Below are 27,828 nucleotides of genomic sequence, written 5' to 3'. Positions count from 1 at the left end.
TATCTCTTTTATTCATCTTTTTCGGACAGATTGTTTAATTTCTTGATGTTTTGTATATTTGCAGAGTGCACAAAATACATTTTCAGGAATTCACACAGTGAAATAACTTTTTAAAGCTGCAAGATTTTTTTCTTTTTTTGCTCAAGGAGAACAACCTTTTTACCATAACTCTTCATATCTTCATATTCCTGGAAATAAACCTTGTTTGTTTGGTTTTGCATGATGTTTCTGAGCTGTGTTTGATTCTTCACCTTGGGATCAAGTGTGTTGTCCATTATATGTTTGTGACTGATGTTTGGTGTGAATATGTGAGAGAGTGTGGGTTTACACTGCAAAAAACATGAAGCTTACCAAGTATTTTCTTCTTAAATCTAGCAATAATATCTTAATTATATTATTTTGAGTATAATTTACCTACTGACCATAGCTTTATGTGCTTATCTAATTATTATTATTTGTATTATGTGCTTATTTAATTATCTTATTGTTTAAAGACTTGTTTTAAAGACCGGTTTCTAGGTATTTTTTACTTATAAAAAGACACAAAATGACCATAAAAGACACAAAATGACCTAAAAAAGACACAAAATAACTAAAAAAGACACAACAACAGACACAAAATGACCAAAAAAGACACAAAATTACCATAAAAGGCACAAAACGAGAAGACAGAATGACCAAAAAAAAAAACTTACCAAGCTTTCCGAGTATTTTCTTCTTAAATCTAGCAATAATATCTTAATTATATTATTTTGAGTATAATTTACCTGACCATAGCTTTATGTGCTTATCTAATTATTAGTATTAGTATTATGTGCTTATTTAATTATCTTATTGTTTAAAGACTTGTTTTAAAGACCGGTTTCTAGGTATTTTTTACTTATAAAAAGACACAAAATGACTAAAAAAAGACACAAAATTACCATAAAAGACACAAAATGACCTAAAAAAGACACAAAATGACGAAAAAAGACACAAATTGACCTAAAAAAGACACAAAATGACCTAAAAAAGACACAAAATGACGAAAAAAGACACAAAATGACCTAAAAAAGACACAAAATGACAAAAAAAAGACACAAAATAACCTAAAAAAGACACAAAATAACTAAAAAAGACACAACAACAGACACAAAATGACCAAAAAAGACACATTACTGACTTATTTAATTATCTTATTGTTTAAAGACTTGTTTTAAAGACCGGTTTCTAGGTATTTTTTACTTATTTAAAGAAAAATGTACTTACTGCACTGGCAGATACTTGTTTCGGACATGTATTTGCTTTATTCTAGTTATTTATTTCTTATTTTTTGTCAGTTGGTTTTTGCAGTGTATCCAGAATGGATGCATCAAGTGTGCATTGTTATATAAAAGTGTGTGTGTGTGTGTGGATACATGAGGGCCTGATTATATGTGTGTTTGTCCACGTTTGCATGCACCTCCTTGCTTTTTCGTTTATGGTTGTCTACCGATGTGACGATGTGCATACCTCTGTGTGTTTGTGTGTGTATTTTGGTGTGTGTGTGTGTGTGTGTAGGTGCATCCACTCAAGACTCAGATGCGATGGAGCCAGAGAAGCAGGTGGACAGCACGGTGAAAATGGCCGGAGTGATCGCTGGGATCCTCATGTTCATCATCATCCTCCTCGGCGTCGTGCTCACCTTCAAACGCAGGTAGGTAACAAACCGACACCAGGTGCTATACGTAGCGTTTTAATAACAATAAATCATCAACACACAAAGAGATGGTAGCCTCGAACACACGCAGAGGACTTTTCTATGGGCGGAAATATGTATGTGCCACCAGAAACTGAATATGAAATATTTATATATTTGAATTTTGAATTGCTTAACTTGAATCATTGCATTAAAAAAAACTGAATTTGAATCGCATAATTTGAATTTATATTGTTCAATTTGAATAATTGCATTAAAAAAAACTGAATCTGAATTGTAATTTGGAATTTAATTTATTAGTTTGGAACTGAACATTCAGTTTTCACAATTCAAATTCAGTACGCAAAAAAAATCAATTTAAATTTTCTGCAACTAAGATACGCAGAGCGCCTCCTCGGCCAATCAGCACCTCCGTTTTCTTTTGTAGCATTTTTTTTTGCAGCCCGGTTGCCATAGCGCCTCTTCGCCCAATCAGCACCTCCGTTTTATTTTGTAACATTTGTTGCCACCAAGGTTATTATACTTAACGAAAACTAACGAAATTACCAAAACTAGAATTGAAAAAACATTTTTGTTAACTGAAATCAAAATAAAAACCAGAGTTTTTTTTAAAAATGATAACTAACTGAAACTGTATTTTGTGGTTACAAAACTAACTAAAACTAAGTAAAATTATTGTGAAAATGTCCTTCGTTTTCGTCTTTTTTTTTCAACTTTTTTCATACGTAAACCTTTTTGGTTGATATGAAATCTATTTCATCTATCTGGTTTTATGACTTAATAACCTTATTGGGGCTGAGATGGATCAGACAAAGGAAATAAAGGCAACAGTTATTGTGACTTTATTGAATTTCGTACCCAACCAATAGCCCATTACAAAAAAAACTAAAACTAACACTAAAACTAATAAAAAATAAAGTAAAACTAAGCATTTTCCAAAAAAATTAAACTAATTAAAACTAGCAAACTCACTCTAAAAACTTATTAAAACTAACTTAATTTGAAAACGAAAAAATCACATCAAAATTAAAAGTAAAACTAATGAAAAATCGAAAACTATTATTACCTTGGTAACCACCCGGTTGCCATAGCGCCTCTTCGGCCAATCAGCACCTCCGTTTTCTTTTGTAACATTTATTGCCACCTGGCTTGACCATGGATGAGGCTGGAACGGAAAGGAAGTGCTGATTGGCCAAAGAGGCGCTATGGCAACCAGGTGGCAACAAATGTTCCAAAAAAAAACGGAGGTGCTGATTGGCCGAGGACGCGCTCTGTGTATCTTTGTTGCAGAAAATTGAAATTGAATTTTACGAACTGAATTTGAATTGTGAGAACTGAATGTTCAGTTCCAAACTAATAAATCAAATGTCAAATTACAATTCAGGTTCAGTTTTTCAATGCAGTGATTCAAATTGAACAACACAAATTCAAATTATATGATTCAAATTCAGGTTTTTTAATGCAATTATTCAAGTTAAGCAATTCAAAATTCAAATATAAATAATTCAAATTTAGTTTCTAGTGGCACATATTTCAACCCATACTTTTCCTCGACATGAAACTCAACTAAAACTTATTTTATTATCATTATTATTATTGGCTCAAGTTAGAGGCTACCAATAATCTTTATGCCCGTTGTGTCATTTTGTGACAGTTATTACTTATTACGGCTGCATGTGTTGATGAATAAAATGCTACATACAGCATCTTTAAACCACATGACTGAATAGACGTAGAGACAGACAGATTTATGGTGTAAATTTAAAGTGTCCTCATAGTTAACATGCAGTATGAGCAGGCAGGTCAGGACAGGTTTATATTCATGGACAGCACAGAGAGAGACAGAGACAGGTAATGTCCTGAGGCGAAATCAGTTTAATGTTTAATAAGGAATCAGAATTTTGTGTAGTTTTAGTGTCAGTCAACTAAAATCCTTTGTAGAGATTAGCATTTATCAGACGTTGCAGGTTACAGGCTGATATGACTGTGAAGGCCACAAGCTTTTATTTAATTTCTTAAGGCAATAAAAAAAGGTCAGAGTTCTGTATTAAATCTGGAGATGCATTAATCCTCTATTACCCTTAAAGGCAAAACAAATAAGAATATGTAGAGGAGAGGAGATGAAACCCAGACGAAGCTTTTCTGGGAGTTTGTTAACATGCACACTGGCTTGCCACCATCACCTGCCTTCCTTTACTTTCTCTACTTCTCTATATTATCGCTTCATCCATCCTCCCATCGCTCTCTGCACCATCTGCATAATGCTTCGCAACATTTTGTTTTGCTAGAACTCACATTTGCTAGATTTCCTTTCGGGGGGTCATTTTTTATGTCTGTGTCAGCGTCTTACTTCACATTCAGAATGAAGAGAAAACGTCACCGAGAAATAATACTTAACCCATAAGAACCCACATTTATAAATGTTCAAGTAATGTTCATGTTTTTCAGTGTTCTACGGACACGAAAGCGCCAGTGCATGACTTCTTCATGACGGCGAAAAAAGACACAAAAATGACCAAGAAAGACACAAAAAGACACAATATGACAAGAAAAAAGAGACAAAATGACCATAAAAAACACAAAATGACAAAAAAGAGACAAAATGACCAAGAAAGACACAACAGACACAAAATGGTCAAAAAAAGACACAAAAAGACACAATATGACTAGAAAAAAAAGACACAAAATGACCATAAAAGACACAACAGACACAACATGACCAAAAAAGACACAAAATGACCAAAAAAGACACAACAGACACAACATGACCAAAAAAGAAACAACTAAAAAAAGACACAAAATGACCAAAAAAGACACAAAACAACTAAAAAAAGACACAACAGACACAAAATGACCAAAAAAGACACAACAGACACAAAATGACCAAAACAGACACAAAATGACCAAAAAAAGACACAAAATGACCAAAAAAGAAACAAAATGACAAAAAAAAAAAGACAAAACAGCTAAAAAAAGATACAAAAAAGACATTAAAAGACATGAAAAGGATTCAAAAATGGACAAAATAGTCCAAGACTCCATAAAGTTAAGGATTACTGGGTCCTGGTTCTTATGGGTTAAATTAAAGGAGTGTGGCTTCATGCAAATAGGAAATCAACTCCACACAAAGCATGCAAATGCATTCCAACAAACACACTGTGGCATTTTGTTGTGATGTTAGCAATTGAAGCACATACAGAAGGAACTGCAAAACTAAGACCGGAGCCACAGGGAGGTGAAACAGAAGGCACGAGGATTACTTGATCTGATTGCCCAAGGCGTTAAATCCTGAGACTTTTATACAAGCAAACTTCAAAATAAATAATAGTGTGAAATGGAAACAGTTGGGCTGTTCTCACAATGACTACATAAATATTGATGGCGGTTTGATCCTTGAGTTTATTGTGGGGTTTTGAAATTATTTATGTCTGTCGGTTGGCTGAAGTCATTTCTCAGAGGGATTGGCAGCTTCAGGTTCTCAGTCACCACGTCGTGTGGATGTGTATCGATATATAAATAAAATTACTCTAGTTATCAGATTTATTATAGAACGTTGCAGCATTCAAGCTCAGCTCACTTTGGCTATGTTTCCCCGTCACTCTGACTATGTTTACATGCACATTAGTAACCTTATATTTTTACATTTAGTCATTTAGCAGACGCTTTTATCCAAAGCGACTTACAGGAAGAATAAAACCAAACAATCAAGGTATAGTGCAATAAGAGCTATTAGTGCATTTTTCTAAATATGATAATATTATAGGGCGACAGCAAGAGGGTTGCAGGTTCAAATCCTGCAGCTCTTCTGTGTGGAGTTTGCATGTCAGCGTGGGTTCTCTCTGGGTTCTCTAGCTTCCTTCCACAGAACAAAAACATGCAGTTTAGGTTTAATTGGTGACTCTAAATTCCCCGTAGGAGTGAATGAGAGCGTGAATGGTTGTTTGTCAGCCCTGTGATTTGTAGGAAATTTCCGACTTCCGAGGTAAATGCGTTTCATTGCTCAACCTCAGGAAACATGGCCGGCCACAGCAAGTTGCTGTTTGTTTGGATGTCTTTCGAGCATTTAAAAAATATTCTGGGGAAGTAAATCAGGGATCCAAATCTTGGATCCTACCCGAATTCCAAAGTCGGAATCCCGAGTTCAAGGGCCGTTCTATTGCGCTTTTCCGACTCGGAGGTCGGATCTTTCCGAGTTCCGAGTGCAGTCGAACGCAGCATTAGTCTGGAGACCTGTTCAGGGTGTCCCCCGTCTCTGGAACTCCCCGAGTTTGAATAAGCAGTTAAGGATAATGATGACAGATCATTTAACCCTTGTATCGTGTTTGTTTTTTTTGTTACACAGGAGGTGCTTCTGGGTCTGGTGGACCCATTGCATTTTGGGCCTTTTAATTCAACATAATCAAACTTTTTTTTTTTTTTAAATACTCACCAGATGTTTACTTCATCCCAATTGCAAGTAATATAAACAACACATATGTTAAATTTGATTAAGAAAAGATGAAATATGCCAAAGTATTTGGCTTTCAGGAGCATCCCTTAAGGCAGCTATTCTCAACCTTGGGGTCGGGACCACAATTGGGGTCGCGAGATGATTTCTGGGGGTCGCCAAATCATTTTGGAAGTCAGCTCTGTCTCCACTGTGTTAAAGTGTTCATGTGTTAATGTGTTTTAGTCTTTTTGGTCACTTAATGTCTTTTTTTGGTCATTTTGTGTCTTTTTAGGTCATTTTGTGTCTTTTTTTTAAATCATTTTGTGGTCAATTTGTGTCTTTTTTGGTCATTTTGTGTCTTTTTTTTGTCATTTTGTGTCTTTTTTGATCATTTTGTGTCTTTTTTGATCATATTTTGGTCAATTTGTGTCTTTTTTGGTCATTTTGTTTACTTCTTTTGGTCATTTTGTTTCTTTTTTGGGTGATCTGAACTGTGCGTGTGAGTTGTGTTCAGTGAGTTGTGTTCGGGGGTCACGGGCAACATGCATGTTAAATTGGGGGTCACGACTCAAAAAGGTTGAGAACTACTGCCTTAAGGTATACAGCGCCTTCAGAGAATCAGAAGCCTTTGTTGTCATTGCACAGAGTAACAAGTACTAGTACAATGAGATTTGTCCAAACGTATACTTAAAACACACAAACAATATGACAGAGGTGAAAGAAAAGAAATACAGCACAACGTGAAGAGAGGAAAGGAGGAACAACAATGAAAAAAAAACTCAGCAACATAAGCACATACACAATAACACTTCACAATATGCAAGTATGCAAAGAAAAGCCCACTCACTACTGGCTGGAAGGAGAAACACACCTATTTTTAAATGTAAGTTGGTTGAAGGAAATTATATTTCCTCACAAAGAATAGAAACAGCACGAGCCGTGGATCCATTGTGTCCATATTTTGTTGTGATAAATTATACGTTACATTAGCTTAAATATGCACAGCTGCATGTAAACAGAACTGTAAGTGGGCAGCTGTACAGCTCCTTTGTTCGGGACTTGGTAAACATTTGTGTTTCTTTGAATAGCGTTTATTTTCTTCCCTGGCTCGATGCATGGAGGTCGCCATGGTTGAATGGCTCTGTGTGCATTCAGGCAACAATAGTGAATCTTCCAACATGCATCTTTTATCTTCTTTTTATAATATACCACATATTATTACACAGGAGCAATGCATGGGACTCCAGACCAACTTTATGTTTAAAAACCACAACGCAGTACGAATAAAAGCCATTTGTGTTGCTTTTTATGAGGGGCTCCATAGGCCATCATTTATACCTTCCCTCTCACAATCACAATAAACCTATAGCTAAGCCCCGCCCCTTCCACTCAGTAGGAGACATTTCACAGGAGACAGAAAGATTATATATAATCTCTAAGTCACCAAAAGGGCCTTAACTATGCATTGGAGGGTTATATTAATAATTTTATTGTTTGAGAAGGTCGATGAAAAGCTTCAGCTCCAGGCAAAAATTATGTATTATTATGCAATTAATGGTTCATTATAAAATTGAATATGTACAGGTTTAAGTTGCATACGTTTCCAGGACAACAAGCCTTTTTTACCATCTTTACCAAGAGTAACTCTCTGTTAGTTTGGTGCTACAGTATTTACATGAATCATCCAGCACAACATTGCTAACAATTGTTATCTCGGTTATTTACAGATAAGTTAATGAAGCTAAGCTCCAAAAGTTAACGTTAGTATAACTAGAGCCCTTTGGACAACAGCTAACAATCATGTACGAGTGCCAAAGTAAAAAAAACTAGCACATAACAGGCCAATGAACTCCCAGCAAACAAAGTGACATAATGTACAACGCAGTTAGAAGCGAACGTTAGAAAGGGTAAGGCTAACATTAGAAAGGGTTAGGCTAACGTCAGCTAACTTTAGCCTAGCATTAGAAAGGGTTAGGCTAACGTCAGCTAACTTTAGCCTAATGTTAGAAAGGGTTATGTTAACTTCAGCTAACTTTAGCCTAACGTTAGAAAGGGTTAGACTAACGTTAGCTAACTTTAGCCTAGCGTTAGAAAGCGTTAGGTTAACGTCAGCTAACTTTAGCCTAACGTTAGAAAGGGTTAGGTTAACGTCAGCTAACTTTAGCCTTACGCTAGAAAGGGTTAGGTTAACGTCAGCTAACTTTAGCCTAGCGTTAGAAAGGGTTAGGTTAACATCAGCTAACTTTAGCCTAACGTTAGAATGGGTTAGGTTAACGTCAGCTAACTTTAGCCTAACGTTAAAAAGGGCTAGGCTAACGTCAGCTAACTTTTACATCTCTAACATCTAAACATCTCTAGCAGAGTGACAATATGTTGCCTTAAATACATTGTTGACTTCCCATAGAACAGATGTAGACATCCTTGTTAATTTTATCCATGTTTAATTGGTGTTGTGGTCTACCGCATAACTTTATCCAGAGCAGACACTAATCTGGGTTGAGATGTGGCTTGGGAAAGGGTAGAAAATCCACCCCGTAGTGTTGGAGTTGCATGTACCCCATGCACACCGTTTGACCATTTTAAACCTAAAAACAAGAAAGAACAAGAAAAAACATATAAAAATGAATGAACTCCAATGCATTTCAATGGACGAGAAGCAACCATGGGTCAATTATATCTCTCACATACAATAAATAAATAAACATTGTGAATGTGAGAGGTATTTCTTTTGTATCTGAGAGGGAAGATATGAATTATAGCCTTTACGGCCCCTCATAGTTTTTCACCACATGAAGACATGAAACACTTCTGCTTACACAACGAGTGAAACTTACATCTGACAGACAGTAAAACAGTGAGGAAATCTGGCAGATGCCTTATTACTAGTCGGAATACAACATTAGCATCAATTTCAAGTGAGCGGAAGAGGATGGGGAGTCAGAGAGGGCACCGGGTCAGTTGGAAATGCTAATCAGAGGCTAACAGAGAATATCCCAAACACCAAGAGGATAAAAATCTATCGGAGCCAGAGGAGGAAAATGCCAGGAGTAAAAGGAAAGGCGTAGGTAGAGAATTCAGAGCAGGGTGAAGTGGAAGGAAAGAGGGGAGAGGGGGAACAAGAAGCTAAAAGGGAAAGAGGGCAGGGAGGGAGAAAAATGTACAAAGTTTAAAAAACATGAAAATGAAAACAAGGCAGCGCTGGTTAACCTGCGGGTCAAATGGATATGCTAATCAGATGCTAACTAGGCTAACAGGCCATAATATGCATAAAAAGGCCAATTAAAGGGCAAACACCTCCACAGTGGATGTAGGAGGAGAGGGGAGAAGAACAACGATCCAGGAGAAAAGTAGGAAGCAGTTGAGATGCTGCGAAACATGTTCTCATGATCTCAGGCTGACCCGGGACATCAGTCAGAGGTAGAGATCCCAAACAGGTCAGAGAGAGGCGGGAAAATATGACAGAGAGAAAAAAAAGGAAAGCTCTGCAGATATGGAGAGGATCTCTGCTTGAGAGGAAATTAAAAGGAAGTTACAGAGGGGAAATACAAGTTGGACAGAAAGTATCTGACCCGAAAATGAGGGACAGAAAGAAAAACTGTCGTACAAATAGTAGGGCTGCAAGATTAATCGAATTTTAATCCTGATCACGATTTTGGCCACCATGATTAATTTAACCTGATCATCTGTCAATATTTCCATTTTAAAATGCGTCTCTCCTGCATATCTAATCAAGCACTTTCTACACCAGTAGTCCACCAACCACCAGGGGGCGGGCCGTTTTTCTCCCCTGGTTGCTGATTGGATAGAACGCTAAGCAGGATGTGACGTAGTACTCAATGCCACAACAACACGCGCCATTTGTAAAAGCCGGTGAAGCAGTGTTGCCAACTTAGCAACTTTGTTGCTGTATTTAGCGCCTTTACAGACCCCCTTAGAGACTATTTTTCAAAAAATGGAGACTCGTTCTTACTCTTCAGATTAAGAACGAGTCGAAACGGCACAGTCCTCCTGCAGCAGTCTCTCCCAGCTGCAGAGCCGTAGGGGATGTTAACCCCTTAGAATCAAGTCTGCAAATTGCTAATAGGCTAACAGTTAGCTCTGTAGCAGTACAGTGTGTATGTGCTGCTGCTGCAGGAGGTGTTCACTTAGTGATCTCTGTTTGTTTACAACAAACACCAGACACTCTGTGCACAGTTAGTGATGCTGGTTAATTCACAATCACTATGCTTATGATCAGCAGGCGCTGTACATAATTAGCCATGCTGGTTTGTTTATGATCAGCTGCTGACGTTGTGCACAGCTAGTTTACAACAAGCACCAGACACTAAAAACTGTTCCTATTGTTTGTTTAAAAGTAATGCAATAAAAATACAGATGTTTTCCCTAACATGATGAATAATGGTGATGAATAATCGTGATTACAATATTGATCAAAATAATCATAATTATCATTTTGGCCATAATCGTGCAGCCCTAACAAATAGGTAGAAATACATTTGAAATTAATAATAATACAATGATGCTAAAAGAAACTCAAGAAACAAAGACAGACCTGATAAAAGGAGTGCAGACAGACAGATAGATTGGGACGGTATCATATAGGTCATCTATATTTCATTCAACACATTTCAGACGGTCGTCCAAGTGGCAGAAAAAGTGTTTTTTTAAATCTAAAGTGTTTTACATGCCTTTCAGAGCACATAAATTATTCCAAGAAAACTTTGTCGGGAATGTAAGCACGCACAACTGTCCAATTAATCTTTTAGAACATCCTTACACATGTTCCAAATGGACTTTAGTTTTCAGAGAGAAGCCAGGGGATGCTGCTAATAATTTAATGTAGAAGTGAATAATGCTGGACATGGCTGAAGTCTTAATGGGGATTCGATGTTTCTGCAGCCAGGTGGCCCCGGGGGCTCAAACAACCAGCACCGGAAGATACACTTTTCATAAAAAGGTTGAGAGGAAAATGGATGAATAATTAATGTTCGTGAAGCTCCCCAAACACCGCTTTTTGTGTGATGCCAGAGCAGCAGACCTCGGCTAAGTAATTGAGAAAAGGTGACATCTCTGGAAGTGCAAATTGATGGGAAAAAAAAAATGTGATTAAACTTTTTTTCACCCCTATTTCCTTTCATCCGAGCTCTTTAAAATTCTGACCCCGCAGACATCTTTGTGATTTTATTTTTGTTTGAAGCTTTCATATCCAGGCCGACGCTTAAAAAGGAGGCTCAACCTCGATTTGGCCTACTTGGTTCGATATCTTAAATAAACAAAAAAATTCAATAAACAGATCTGAGGAAAAGACAGGCATGCAAATAAACAAAAAATATCTTTATATATTTGGCTGTTGGAGATCTAATGCATCCTCTTACATCAGCTGTTGTATTCTGGCCTTAAAGGTACATTTGTGCAGAAATGTCTGAATTATTAATCCCAATCCTCCCCTGAAGGGCCTCTGTGTAGTTAAAAAGTCCTGACAAGCAAGGTGGGGTCAGTCAGACAGTGTTAATTTACAGCGTGCATGTGTCTCCATAGCTGGTGTAAAGTTATACTGGTGCAAAATAATGGATGCATTAGTAAAATAATAATTGGCTTTATATAGGATTGAATGTACATGAGTTACTGCAGGGAGGAAAAAGTTTTATGGATGATTTAGGTCCAGAACAAGGTGATTTTAGTTAACGAAAACTAACAATAACCAAAACTAGAATTGAAAAAACATTTTCTTTAACTGAAATAAAAATAAAAACAAGTTTCTATAACTGAAATTGTATTTTGTGGTTACAAAACTAACTAAAATTATAGTGAAAATGTCCTTCGTTTTCATCTTTGTCAACTGTTTTCATACATTAACCTTTTTGGTTGATATGAAATCTATTTCATCTACCTGGTTTTATGTCTTAATAAACTTATTGGGGCTGAGATGGATCAGACAAAGGAAATAAAGGAAACATTTATTGTGACTTTTTTAAATCTGGCACCCAACAAATACCCCATTACAAAAAAACTAAAACTAATAAAAAAATCCAAATTCATGAGAAAAGAAGTGACAAATTTACAAGAAAAAAGTGACGTATTTACGAGAAAAAAGTGACAAATTTACAAGAAAAAAGTGACGAATTTACGAGAAAAAAGTGACAAATTTGAAGAAAAAAACTGACAATTTACGAGAAAAAAGTCACAAATTTACGAGAAAAAAGTCACAAATTTAAAGCAAAAATTGACAAACATGCAACATTTATTGTGACTTTTTTTTAATCTGGCACCCAACAAATACCCCATTACAAAAAAACTAAAACTAATATAAAAACTAAACTAAAACGAAGCATTTTGCACAAAATAAAAACTAATTAAAACTAGCAAACTCACTTTAAAAACTAATTAAAACTAACTGAATTTGAAAACAAAAAATCACAACGAAATTAAAACTAAAATTAATGAAAAATCCAAAACTATTATAACCTTGATCCAGACACAGTAAAAAAAAAAAAAAAAAAAGAAAATCCCTCGCTTGCTCTCTTGCATTCAAACCCTTAATTACTAATTATGATCCATTGTTTGAATTAATATTATCATGGCAAGAAATTCCTCTGCATTGTCCTAATATCAATACAATTGACAATAAGTGTTTGTCACAAGTATTCACAGCTTCTTGACTTCTGTTTGACCGGTCAACAACATTCAACACTGCAAACTCATTTTCACTGATTAACATAAAAATTTTTGTTTAGTCATTTTAGTTTAAGAATATTATTTTTTTGTCTTTGGCTGATCAAAGGTTCTAAAGAAGAAAGTTTGAATTAGTGACATGTGAAAGTCACTCCACACACACACACACACACACACACACACACTCAGACATACAGCTAAAGATGAGCACACACAACTCCAGCTGCAGGATAAACATTCAAATGTCAGGAAATACATAGATGTATACACGCACACACAGACACACACATATCGGAGTAATTATGCATGCAACCACACAAGGGTCTCTGCACACAGCTTACACTAATACACACACTTACACACACAACCTTAAACACAGAATATGTGATATTTTGATAGTAGAGTCTGTGTATTCAGTGAACACTGTGCGTGTGTGTGTGTGTGTGTGCGTGTGTGTCTGTGCGTGTGTGTTCAGTCTGGCTTGTGTGTGTCTTACACAGAATAAAAAACTAAATTAAACACAGAATATGTGATATTTCGATAGTAAAATCAGTGTATTTAGTGAACACTGTGTGTGTGTGTGTGTGTGTGTGTGTGTGTGTGTTTAGTCTGGCTTGTGTGTGTCTTACTGCTAAACAGTGATCTTTTTTTGTTATCACTTGTGTGGTTGGATATAAATAAGACTGCCATGTGTCAAGTCAGTAAGTCAATGCCATACCACCATCTGTGTGTGTGTGTGTGTGTGTGTGTGTGTGCTGAGGGTCCGATATTCTTCTCCTCAGGCGTTTGAAGCCAATATTGACAGGGGTAGAGCTGAGGATTGTTACACACACACACACACACACACACACACACACACACACAGCTTCAGAGAGCGGGACCACTCCAGATGGGTCTGTGGATAGAGATCACAAACACACACTCGCTGCTCTCGGCCAAACACGGACCAAAATATTTCTCTCACATGTCGGATTCTTCAGTGTCCCTGATAGCAACTCTTCCTTTAACCCTGTGGAGTCTCCAAAATAACCAAATCCAGACTTGTTGCCTCCATCAGACTAGAAAACAAAGCAGCGTGGAGCCCTACTGTAAATTTACCTCTAAAGTTCTGGCTGTAAACTCCATGAGGCCAGTTTCAGTTTGATGATGATATACCAAGTAAAACTGGAGACAAGCTCAAATAGATTTAGTATCAAATGATAGAACTGGATGGAACCCTCTTATATGGTAGATTTGACACCTTTGTTCACATTTGCAACATTTAAAATTCTTTATTGAGCATGATAATGTTTTGAAAGGAAAAAAAAAGATTAAAAATCACATTTGATGACGCACTTAAGGACTAAAAAAGACACAGAATGACTTAAAAAAAGACACAAAGTGACCAAAAGAAGACACAAAATGACTAAACAAAAGACACAAAATGACTAAAAAGACACAAAATGACTAAAAAAGACAAAAAATGACCAAGAAAGACGCAAAAAGACACAAAATGACTAAAAAAAGACACAAAATGATTTAAAAAGACACAAAATGACCAAAAGAAGACACAAAATGACTAAACAAAAGACACAAAATGACCAAAAGAAGACACAAAATGACTAAACAAAAGACACAAAATGACTTAAAAAAGACACAAAATGACCAAGAAAGACGCAAAAAGACACAAAATGACCAAAAGAAGACACAAAATGACAGAAAATGACAAAAAAAAGACACAAAATGACTTAAAAAGACACAAAATGACTAAAAAAAGACACAACATGACCAATACATTTTTTAAGTGGTGTATACAGGCAGGATGGAAAGGATTAAAAAATGGACAAAATAACCCAAAAAGACTCGGTAGAGTTAATCTTCAGTTATAATGGTTGAAAGTAATTTGAATCATTTCTGAGCTGAGCTAAAAAGAGAAGGACACCTCATGAACATGCAGTAATCGGTAGTTTTTGCCAAAGACAAAACATTTTTTTGTAGCAATTTCATCAAATGGCCCTAAAAAGCCACACAGTAACGTTAAAGTAGAAGGATCTGCATGAATGTGTGGGCATGTATATCACAATTGTTGCTCTCTCTCGAACACGGAGGGCTCAGTGTGTGCTGCCAAGAAGAAGATCTGAACAGTTTGTCTTTTTATTTGAAAGAAACTGCACAAAGGATTTGCTATTTTAGAGACGAGGCAGCCAGATGTATATAACACTGTGCTCGTATCAAGTAGCTCCAGTTATGAGCGAATTATGATCATTTATTTATCAAGATACCTGAATAACAAACATCTTGTATATCAGATCATTAATTGCAAAATCTGACTAAAATTATCCTAAATAGTCTAAATAAGTTGCAGTGGACGTGCATTTACTCAAGTAATGTACTTAAGTACAATGATACTTATAGTAATTAGAGTAATACTTCTAATCTACTACTGGTAAAAAAGTGTATTACATTATTGGGAAATGCACTTTATTGCATTATGGGGAAGTTATTGCATTATCAGGTTTTATTACATTTTCAATGGACTCAAGTGCATGTCATTATTACATTATCAGGGTTATTACATCATCGGGAAGTTATTACATTATCAGGTTTTATTACATTTTCAATGGACCCAAGTGCAGATTTTTATTACATTATCGGGGTTATTACATTATCGGGAAGTTATTACATTATCAGGTTTTATTACATTTTCAATGGACCCAAGTGCAGATTTTTATTACATTATCGGGGTTATTACATTATCGGGAAGTTATTACATTATCAGGTTTTATTACATTTTCAATGGACCCAAGTGCAGATTTTTATTACATTATCGGGAAGTTATTACATTATCAGGTTTTATTACATTTTCAATGGACCCAAGTGCAGATTTTTATTACATTATCGGGAAGTTATTACATTATCAGGTTTTATTACATTTTCAATGAACTCAAGTGCAGATTTTCAATACATTATCGGGAAGTTATTCCATTATCATGTTTTATTCCATTTTCAATGGACCCATGTGCAGATTTTTATTACATTATCGGGATCATTACATTATCGGGATGTTATTACATTATCAGGTTTTATGACATTTTCAATGGACTCAAGTGCAGATTTTTGTTACATTATCAAGGTTATTACATTATCAGGAAGTTATTACATTATCAGGTTTTATTACATTTTCAATGGACTCAAGTGCAGATTTTTCTTACATTATCAGGGTTATTACATTATCTGGAATTTATTACATTATCAGGTTCTACAAGGCACTTCCTGGTTTTCCTCACTGCTCAGACCAGGAGGTTGCCGCCTGTTCATAACGTTAGCCATGTGTGTAAAATGAGGACCGTTCTGTTTTGGTGTTGTTGTCACTTTAGGAAAAACTCCTGTGTCAAACTGAAAAGTCGTAAAGTCCGAACCAAACGAGATAGGTGTGAAATCGCCCTTAGTGCGTACATGGTCAAATTTAAGTAGTTAATTGGTTTGTTTCAGTCGGTTTTAACATGCACACACTAAATTTCCACACAAACACAAGAATCATGCTATTGCACGACTTGCCGTTTACATCCATTGATTTCTGCATCCAAGCTGATCCATCTAATCACAGCCACCCTCCTCCTCTCGCTCCCCACATCTTAAATGCAGTAACAATAACGAGGTTACATATCATGGTTACATCAGATATTTTCTCCCATAAACATCTTGTCCCCCCCCCCTCCCCTTTCTTCAATGAAACCTTAATAAAGAAGTTATTACATACTTTATTCCTATTGTTCTGATAGAAGAATGAAAATCAGTGTTGCAGTCTTCAGCTTGTGTTTCCAGCTGAACTGGCAGAGAAACTCCATGTGTCACTTTGCAGAAACAAAAAGCAGTTTGAAAATTGACTTAATTGGAGAGCTGGAGAGTCAACATTTACTTTTAACTTAGAAATTGGTTTTATGTCTTCTCAGAAGTCTTTTTTCGACTGACTGTAGCAGAATGTAAGATGGTACACTATAAAAACGTCCCGTTGTTTTTACAGAAAAAAACTGGCAGCTCTTTACAGAACAACTTGTACATTTTACAAGTACATTGTACATTTTTTTACATCCTAAAACTGTAGTAATTTAAAAAAAAACAAAAAAAACATTTTAAAGTTGTAGATTATACCTGCTATTCTCAACCAATTGGGGTCGCGAGATGATTTCTGGGGGTCGCCAAATAATTTTGGAAGTCAGCTCTGTCTCCACTGTGTTAAAGTGTTCATGTGTTAATGTGTTTTAGTCTTTTTGGTCATTTAATGTCTTTTTTTGGTAATTTTGTGGGGTTTTTTTGTCATTTTGTGTCTTTTCTTGGTCATTTTGTGTCTTTTTTGGTCATTTTGTGTCTTTTTTTGATCATTCTGTGGTCAATTTGTGTCTTTTTTGGTCATTTTGTGTCTTTTTTGGTCATTTTGTGTCTTTTCTGGTCATTTTGTGTCTTTTTTGGTCATTTTGTGTCTTTTTTTGATCATTTTGTGTCTTTTTGGTCATTTTGTGTCTTTTTTTTGGTCATTTTGTTTCTTTTTTTGGTCATTTTGTGTCTTTTTTGGTCATTTTGTGTCTTTTTTTGATCATCATTGAGCAGGGGTCGCGGACAAAATGCATATTAAATTGGGGACGGTACCCACTGAAGTCCCACACAGTGGCACGCTGCAGTGATTTATGCTGCAAGAGAAAGAGAATGAACCGGCTTTTCCAGCCCATATGGGGCAGGTCTGATCTTTTCATGGCTGCCTAAACAGATAAAAATCAAATTAAATCTGTTTTCCCCTCTTTAGCCTATCACAGCTCATTCTTGTTCACTGTTCTCCAGACAGACACGCCAATTTGTGTCTACGTGCAACAGTCCAAACTTGATGTTAAAGGATTAGCAGGGAAAAGGGATTGTTGTAATGCATAAATGACGTAAAGAAAGGGAGTACAAGTGTTTCAGTTGGTTGTCAGTATCAGACAGCTGTGACACTCGTTTCCAGGAAGTAGTAATAGAAAAAGGAAGCCTGAGTTCAGCCTGTGGGCAGCCAATTTTGTAGCCATTTTATAATATTAACAGAAAATAAAGTGAAAAATAGAGCTGCAGCCTGTCAGAGTCACGGGGCCGCATACACAAAAAACATTTCAATTATATGTCAACTGCCAGAATAAGCTTTATGAGATTAATTCACAAAAAAAAACTACTCTGACCAAAGTTCAGTGAAAAGAAATTGTGACCACATTGTTTAAACTAAATATTAAATAAATCAAATAATTGTCACACAAATTTGTTCAAGTAAATACATTTAAAGACTTTTATTTTCACTGTACACTGGGGAAAAAAAGTCTGTAGAAAAACTGCTAAACCATGACAGTAAAAGACCGTAAAATGATAAATGGGTTAATTCAGTTTCAGTAACAATGAAACACCGTAAATGTACTTGATTTTTTTTTACATTTTTTTTCAATACATTACTCCACTCTAAAATACACTGGCACCGTGTTTGTAACAAAAATATCCTGTAATATATATACAAGCATCCCTGTATTTTTTCATTTTTAATCTTTATTTTAGCTCATTTAAACATCTCATTTAAGTATATTTGGAAGATACAAATACATTGATTGAAACAATGAGGCTTATCAATAACAATTATTTTTATACGACAATGACATTTCTCATTTTTGTGCACAATTCCTTTTTTTATTTTGAAAGTGCAGTACAGTCAGAATGATCTTTATATATATATATATATATATATATATATATATATAAAGATCAATCCGGCCCCAGGTTTTGCTTTGTGCTCAGTGTCACGCGGAGAAAAAATGCCAATAAAATGAGAGGGAAAATAATGTTGAGATGTGTCCGGTTTGAGTCGAATCACGCCCTTTAATGTCTCTCTCTATCTTCCTGTTTCCTGTCTTTTGGCTCCTCCCCTTCCTGTCCTACCTGTACCTGCCTTGCCCTTGCTCCGATAGAGAGATTCACACGTGGAGAACTCTGAGCGTGGGGTATTGTATGTTTACTTCTAGACATCAACACATCCACTCCGCCCCTCACCTCAGTCGTTGTTCACTCCAATCATCTTATCGCTTTCGGTTCAAAAACCTGGAAAACGGATGTGATAGATCCACTATTGATGTGAGGGAAATTCTAGAGAAATAGGCTCCGGGTACTAAAGTATAATCTCTTTTTCTGTCAAAACTAAAATATGAAAAACCGGAAACAGTGCCCCCCTTTTCCTTTTCTTTTCATTTTAAACCAAAAAACAGAAAATTTTGCTCTCAGCATGAAAAAAAGGAAAAAAAAAGCAAAAATGGCTCAAAATTGTTTTTTGCAAGTTCCCGTCAAAATAAAAGTAGCGTGACAAATTTTATTTATTTATTTATTTATTTATTTATTTATTTATTTATTTATTTATTTATTTATATGACAGCGGACAGATCGGAAACGGGAAAATAAAAGTCCCGTCAAAATAAAAGTCCCGTCAAAGTTTTATAAAACAGCTCCCAAACAACCAGCTAGTATAGTTTCACTTGACTAAAATAAATGTGAACCATGCACAGCTGTAGAAAGAGAACAGTAGCTTATAATAGTTTATGATAATATCTTTTTTTAAAACTTTTTAATGCTTGATCATAAAGGTAGAAATTTGGTTTTTGCAAATCCGTGTTTTCTATTTTTTTTAGTGTCGACGGACAGACCAGAAGCGGGAAAATAAAAGTCCTGTCAAAATAAAAGAAGCGTGCTAACTTTTATCAAGCATAAAAAAATGTATATATATAAATATATATATATATCTATATATATATATATATCTATATATATCTATCTATATATATATATATATATATATATATGTTTTTATGTTATTTAAAAAATGTTATGCTCGATAATAAGTGTTTTTAAACCTTTATTACGGTACTTTTATTCTGCGGGGACTTTTATTTTCCCGTTTCCGATCTGTCCGCTGTCATATTAATAAATAAGAAACAAAAAAAAGGGAAAAAAGGAACTTGCAAAAACCAATTTTGGTCCGTTATTTCATTTTGTTTTGTTTTTTCCTTTTTTCATGCTGAGAGCAAAATCAGTTTTTTTCTGTTTAGGGTTTAAAACTAAAAAAAGGAAAAGGGGGCACTGTTTCCGGTTTTTCATATTTTAGTTTTGACAGAAAAATGGATTATACTTTGGTAAACCGAAACCAAATACAGCTTTCCATATTTGGGAATACACAAAAAGATTTAACAAGCAGGAAGAAGTCTTTCAAGATCATATATTAATTTTAACACTCAGAGATCTTTTAGGAGCTTCACATCCATTTTCTATAAGAGTACGAAAAAAGAATTACCTGGTTATATATTTAGATCTCCGTGGCACACATGCAATTTCCTCCTGGCTGTTTTAATGGCTGAGAAACTGCATGGACTTTATTCTTCTCTCGTTGCCATTTAACAGCCAGATCCGTGTCACTAAGTGGTTTTTTTTTCTAATCCTTGAAGAATCTAATTCAAGCCATTATAGAAGTCCTCATTAATGCACTTTTCTTGCATCTTGCAGCTGAAAAATCATGTAATATTTCAGTAATTATTCAGCTGTAAATAGGACTTTTATAATGGCTGTGTGATGTTTGAGGTCATTATCAGTTAATGAGTCATATTAACTAATATACGTTGCTTTTAGTCTCCGTCCCGTTGGTATATTTGATCATTTATTCCATCTGCATTCACATTATTATTGACAGTGCATGTGTGCAAGTAATTCCATCAACATTTACCGCTCATTGCCTCTGAGAGATGTTTCAATTGTCTGTCTGATACTTCCCCGATCATGTGCTTTTGATGCATTGTCAGCAGCAAAATATCAACACCTCACAGGAAACACACACTGTAAAAAAACAATTACGTTGCTTTTACAGAAAAAAAATGTCAGCTGTGGTTACCAGAATAAATCTGCAAAAAATACAATACAAAAGTAAACAACTTTGCAGAACAACTTTGTTCATTTGACTGGTATTCAATGCACAATAAGTAAAATCTGCATGCAAATTTTGCATTAATAATTAGTATAAAAGCAGCAACATCCTGTTAAATTAGCAGTGAAGGACGGTATAATCTACACCTTTTTACTACAGTTTTAGGATGTAAAATGTACAAGTTGTTCTGTAAACATGTTGACAAATGTACTGTATTCTTTACTGTTTTTTACGGATATATCCTGGTAACCACAGCTGCCAGTTCTTTTTCTGTAAAAACAACGGGACATTTTTACAGTGCAGAAGTTCAGACAGAGAGAGAGAAAGACGGAGAGATTAAAAGCAGATTCTGCTGCTTTCTACACTGGGAGCGGGCTGGCATAACTGTTTAAATCTCACCATAAAGCAAACGATCACATCACAAAAAAGACACAAAATGACTAAAAAAAGACACAGAAAGACACAAAATGACTAAACAAAGACACAAAAAGGCAAAAAATTACGAAAAAAAGAGACAGAAAGACACAAAATGACAAAAAAAAGACACAAAATGACTAAAAAAAATACAGAAAGAGACAAAATGACTAAACAAAGACACAGAAAGACACAAAATGACTAATAAAAGACACAAAAAGACACAAAATGACTGAAAAAAGACACCGAAAGACACAAAATGACTAAAAAAAGACACAAAATGACCAAAAAAGACACAAAATGACTAAACAAAGACACAAAAATACACAAAATGACTAAAATAGAGACAAGAAGACACAAAATTACTGAAAAAAGAGACAGAAAGACACAAAATGACTAAAAAAAGACACAAAATGACCAAAAAAGACACAAAATGACTAAAAAAAGACACAGAAAGACACAAAATGACTAAACAAAGACACAAAAAGACACAAAATGACTAAAAAAAGACACAAAATGACCAAAAAAAGACACAAAATGACAAAAAAAGACACAAAATGACCAGAAAAGACACAAAATGACTAAAAAAAGACACAAAATCGCCAAAAAAAAAAGAGACAAAAGGACCAAAAAAGAAACAAAATGACAAAAAAAAGACACAAAAAGACACAAAATGACCAAAAAAGACACAAAATGACTAAACAAAGACACAAAAGACGTTGAAAGAATTATCCTGGTAACCACAGCTGCCAGTTTTTTTCTGTAAAAACAACGGGACGTTTTTACAGTGCAGAAGTTCAGACAGAGAGAGAGACGGAGAGATTAAATGCAGATTCTGCTGCTTTCTGCTGGCATAATTGATTAAATCTCACCATAAAGCAAACAAATCGCAAGAATTTTGAGAAGCGATCTTCGAAGCCAGCCAGCCGCCTCCAGTATTAGAAACAGGTTAAATAATTAGTGAAACTTTGTAGCTCAGAAATGATGTGCTTGGCTTCGGCAAATGGAACCGAGGTGGGAGATTAAGGCAGAGATATGTGGTGATATCTCACCGAATGAAATGTGACGCTTCACAAATATCTCCACCCACACTGTTCTGGGCTCAAACACAATCCACTCTGTGCTCGTCACGAGCCGTTTTTCTCTAATTGAACCCAGCCGACACTTAAAGCTGCATACATCTACTTAAGCAGTTCGTCCCATAACTTATGTACATTATGAAAAATCATTTAGCACTTACAAAAGACACAAAATGACCTAAAAAATACACAAAAAGACACAAAATGACACAAAATGACTAAAAAGGGACACAAAAAGACACAAAATGACTAAGAAAAGATACAAAATGACCAAAAATAGACACAAAATTGCTAAAAATTACTAAAAAAAGACACAAAATGACTAAAAATTACCAAAAAAAGACACAAAATTATCAAAAAAAAGACACAAAATGACATAAAGGGACACCCACACTGTTCTGGGCTCAAACACAATCTGCTCTGTGCTCGTCACGGTCGCTATCGAGTCGTTTTCTTTTAATTAAACCCAGCCGACACTTAAAGCTGCATACATCTACTTAAGCAGTAAGTTCCATAACTTATATATGGAAAATCATCAAGACGCAAATGACAAAAAAAGACAAAAACTGATAAAAAAAAAAAGACTCAAAATGACTAAAAAAGACATAAAATGACCAAAAAAAGACAAAAAAAGACAAAAAAAAGACACAAAATGACTAAAAAAGGACACAAATTGACACACACAAAAAAAATTACCAGAAAAAGACACAAAATGACAAAAAAATAACACAAAATTACCCAAAAAGACACAAAATGACCACACAAAATGACCCAAAAAGACACAAAATGACCATTCAAACACACAAAATGACCAAAAAAAGACGGGAAGTCTGGTCACATAAAATGTCCTAAAAGCCATAAAATAGAAAGGATTTTTTTTTCCACACTAAAGTTAATAGTATAATGGGGAAATTGAGGTGGAGGCAATTGTTGTTGTACACAAAGGAAAGGCACCATGATCAGATTTTTTTCCCGTTTTTATTTCTTAATTTTTTAAAGCAATTTCTGACCATTGCCCTTGTTCTCGAGGACAAAGATGTCTCAAAGTGCACAGCAGTGACAGCTGTTTCATTAGGAAATTATGGGAACGCCTTGACCAGAAGTCTCCATAAGCTCTTAAATTACCCCCAATCCACTGGACCCGGTCTACGAAGTCAGGAAATAAGTGATGACCCTCCGCTCCGAGACAGCGAAAGGACACATCCTCTTTCCAGACAATATACCGCACCCTCAGGGGCTCAGGCTATGACAGGAGAATTGAGGCGATTAGTAACTGATGTCAGCCCAGGGAATGGACTCAGGCTGGATCCACTGCACATGGCTTTTACAAGGCCAAGTGGTCTCAAGTGTGTGTGCGTGTGCGTGTGTGTGTGTGTGTGTGTGTGTGTGTGTGTGTGTGTGTGTGTGTGTGCGTGTGTGTGTGTGTGTGCAATGGACTGAGACTTTCAGTCTCTAATTTGGGGAATTTACTGTACAGAGACACACACTTTAGAGAGTCCTGAGTGCTTCCATGCTGACAGAAGCTAAATGTGTACTTATTCACAGATTATTTGGCGGGTTTACTGTAACACACACACACACACACACACACACACATTCTTGTACTTCTATCTCTCTTTGTGAGGACCCTCATTGTAATAGTGAATTCCCTTGCAAGGTGATAATAGTTTTGTATTTTTCATTAAGTTTTTAATTTTGTTGTGAATTTTTGTTTTCAAATTCAGTTAGTTTTAATGAGTTTTTATAGTTAGTTTTAGTTTGGTTTTTATTAGTTTCAGGGTTAGTTTTTGTTAGTTTTAGTTTTTTGTAATGGGGTATTTGTTGGGTGGGAGATTAGAAGAGGTCACAGTAAATTTTGCCTTTATTTCCTTTGTGTGATCCATCTTCATTATGGATGAAAAAAGCTGACAAAAACGAAAACAAAGGACATTTTCACTATATTTTTTGTTAGTTTTAGTTAGTTTTGTAACCGCACAACACAGTTTCAGTTCGTTAATTAATTATATTTTTTAAACATAAACCTAATTGTAACCTTTAACCCTTAAAACAAAGTCTGAAATCTAAAAAAAGCCTTTAAAGAAGTGAGGACCGGCCGAAATGTCCTCACTTTGCTAAAAATGTCCTCACTCTGTTGGTTAAAAACGTGTCCTGGTCCTCACTATGTAGGACGTACAAGAACACACACACACACACACACACATACTGGTTTGACCCCCACTCTGCAGATGTGACACGTGTTTGAATAATGGACTCCGCTGCTTGCTGAGATAAATGCTTGATGGTGCACTTACAGCACCGTTATATTGGGTAATGGCCGGTCATTTACACACACACACACACACACACACACACACAGATGTACAAACTCTCACGTACTGTATGATCACACAGGTAAAGTGGTACATGTTGTACAAGAACTCTTATTTACTACCTGGGTGTTATTTCATTGTTTCCCTTTTATTACTATAACTTATTTCACTCTCCAGTTTATAAGCTGAGACGTGTGAATGTGGATTCACTGCGAGACGAAGCTGTACAACGCAGACTATTAGAGCGAGCCGTCACACTGTCAGGCAGGTTGTAAACAAATCCACAGTTCAGCTGCAGCCAAATTATTTTGAGGTAAAAATGAAGGCAAAAAAACCACATTTGTCATTTCTCTGCTTTGTAAAACTGCTTCTGTTCCACAGTTATGGTAATGTGGCAGAAGCTCTGCAGAATCTGCAGTAATAACTTCAACATCTGTCAAAATAAAAGCTTTAGTTACTATATAGATTTGTGGATTGGTTTACAGTGATGTTGTTTGCCCCAAAGGACTCAGTAAAGCAGTGTTTAATGTTGTTGCATCCTCAGAAGTTAAACCTTTGATGCACAACATATTGATTCTAATGGCCCTCATTCATCCCCCATGTTATTTAATGCTGCTGTGTGTTTCTGTGCTCTATCTTTTGATAGCAACTTATTTTATGATTAAATATTCAAAATATTCTTTAAATATCTTGTTTTTGATAACAACTGATCATTATTTCCATTTTGCCTCTCATAATTTATGAAGAAAAAAGTTTTGGAATTATTCCATGGCTAACTACTTGGCTAAGTAGCTTGCTAAGCTAACGACTTAGCCAAGAAGTTAGCTAAGTAGCTAGCTTAGCAAGCTACTTATCTCACTACTTAGCCAAGGAGTAAGCTAAGTAGTTAGCTTAGCAAGTTACTTATCTAACTACTTCGCCAAGAAGCTAGCTAAGTAGTTAGCTTAGCAAGCTGCTTAGCTAACTACTCAGCCAATAAGTAGTTAGCTTAGCAAGCTACTTATCTAACTACTCAGCCAAGAAGTTAGCTAAGTAGTTAGCTTAGCAAGTTAATTACCTAACTACTTAGCCAAGAAGTTAGCTAAGTAGTTAGCTTAGCAAGTTACTTACCTAACTACTTAGCCAAGAAGTTAGCTAAGTAGTTAGCTTAGCAAGTTACTTATCTAACTACTTAGCCAAGAAGTTAGTTAAGTAGTTAGCTTAGCAAGCTACTTAGCTAAAAAATGGATTTAGGTAATTTTTGACCCATGTTGTGCATTAGAAGAGTTTATTTATTTTTTGAAAAATAATAAAGGAAAACATAAAATTAGGATGTATGGTGATCAAAAACAAACTACTATACTGAATGATAAAAATAATTTATTGCAAAGACATAGAACATAAAAACTCATACATATCGGGTCACTTTAGATCCATGTTGTGTATCAAAGGGTTCAGGAATAAAATGTTGTCACAAGCAAAAGTAAAGATGACAAAAACTACAAAAGTACAGGGCTGGGACATCATCCTACATCACATTGTGTTATCTTTGCACACATTTTAGCTAATTAAAAGCCAACTGTCGGATATAAGTCATAGCCTTAGTGCATTATTTCACAGTAAATGTGATTTTGCATAGACATATCATGCTATATGCATGCATAACAATATTCCAAGTTACAAATTGTTTTTGTCGACATTAAAGATCTCAGTCAAAACATGCACCTCCAGCCCAATGAGACAATTATGAACTGCTTGCACAACATGGCACTCTTTATTAAAGTGTGCACACATAAAAATGTATCTTTAGACACTTTTTTTTGCAGTGTACTAAACTGACTAACCTGACTCTTAAACTGATAACAAACCTTCCACCTACGCATAATTTATCTTTGTTTGTCATTTGTACATTTATTTATAGAGTCATAATTAATTTTCTCTTGCATACATTAGACAATGTGTCCATATGCGTGTGTTGACATCCATATTGTAACAGGGCGCTAATTAACTGAATAGAGATGAAAACGTGTCACTCTAGAGACTTTTATTTTTTTTCTTTCCATTTTATAACCTATTTATGAAGTCACACAATAACACTGACTGGCCTGGATGCTTCTTGATAAAGAGCTTATTATGGAGATGAAGGAGAAGGCGGGTTTCCCCCTCGCTTAGTGTGTGTCTGTGTGTGTGTCTGTGTGTGTGTGTGTGTGTGTGTGTGTTTGTGTGATTCATGTGAACTCACTTGGCTGTGACGAGTTGTTAATAAGCCACAGTGACAGCATACATGTGTAACATGTGTCATAAAAGGGCCTTATGTTCATGTTTGTGTACATATGTGGCTGTATATATATATATATATATATATATATATATATATATATATGCGCGCCTGCAGGTTAGTGTGTAGATGACAGATTGTACGCCTACATGCATGTTTGTGTGTGTGTGTGTGTGTGTTTGTGTGTGTGTGTGTGTGTGTGTGTGTGTGTGTGTGTGTGTGTGTTTGTGCAGCAGGTGAGGTATTTTTCATCTAGCTCAGCCCTTAGAGGGAGAAAAAGTATTCCTTCATGACACACTATTCATATATAAAGGTATGATGAACTATAGCTTTCATATTATGGTTGAAATATGTGTGTGTGTGTGTGTGTGTGTGTGTGCTCATGAGAGCCATGATAAGTCACACATCACATCCACACACAGGTGTTTGTTGTGTTTGTGTATTTTTTCAGCTGATAGTATTCATATAAGCTCATGATAAACTATAGCCATCATATCAGAATGAAAATGGTTGTGCAGAAACTATTCATACAGAGCCAAGATAAGCCCCAACCACCATCACAGAGTAGAGTAGCTGTGTGTGTGTGTGTGTGTGTGTGTGTGTGTGTGTGTGTGTGTGTGTGTGTGTGTTTACCTGTAAAGTAGAAATTCTACAGAGATGGAAGAGCATTATACAAATATCAACCTGGTCTCACAGGAATCCGTGGAATAGCCACGGAATCACTCAAATTTCCGTGAAACTGACACGGATTTCGCTACAATGCAAGTTAATGACAGACATATCCCGTGGCTTATGTTAGATTTGCTACATTTAAAATTCTTTATTGAGCATGATAGTGTTTTTAAAGTAAAAGAGTTTCAAAATCACATTTTATGTTGGACTAAAGGACTAAAAAAGACACAAAATTACTAAAAAAAGACACAAAATGACTAAAAGAAAGACACAAAATGACCAAAAAAGACACAAATGACTAAAAAATGACACAAAATTACCAAAAAAGACACTAAATGACTTAAAAAATACACAAAATGACCAAAAAAGA

General features: G+C 35.5%; 1 protein-coding gene across 1 annotated transcript in view; it reads left to right on the top strand.

Annotated features, from left to right (window-relative positions):
* ptprt (protein tyrosine phosphatase receptor type T) overlaps positions 1-27,828 on the top strand; it is a 555,356-nt gene that overhangs the window by 361,161 nt on the left and 166,367 nt on the right. Inside the window, exons 16-17 of the mRNA XM_059329753.1 lie at positions 1,540-1,675; positions 18,734-18,766. Coding sequence (XP_059185736.1) covers positions 1,540-1,675; positions 18,734-18,766 — 169 coding nt within the window. The remainder of the gene's footprint in view (positions 1-1,539; positions 1,676-18,733; positions 18,767-27,828) is intronic.

The sequence above is a fragment of the Centropristis striata genome, chromosome 3, assembly GCF_030273125.1.
Source record: "Centropristis striata isolate RG_2023a ecotype Rhode Island chromosome 3, C.striata_1.0, whole genome shotgun sequence".
NCBI lineage: Eukaryota > Metazoa > Chordata > Actinopteri > Perciformes > Serranidae > Centropristis > Centropristis striata.
This window is presented reverse-complemented; position numbering and strand designations above follow the sequence as displayed.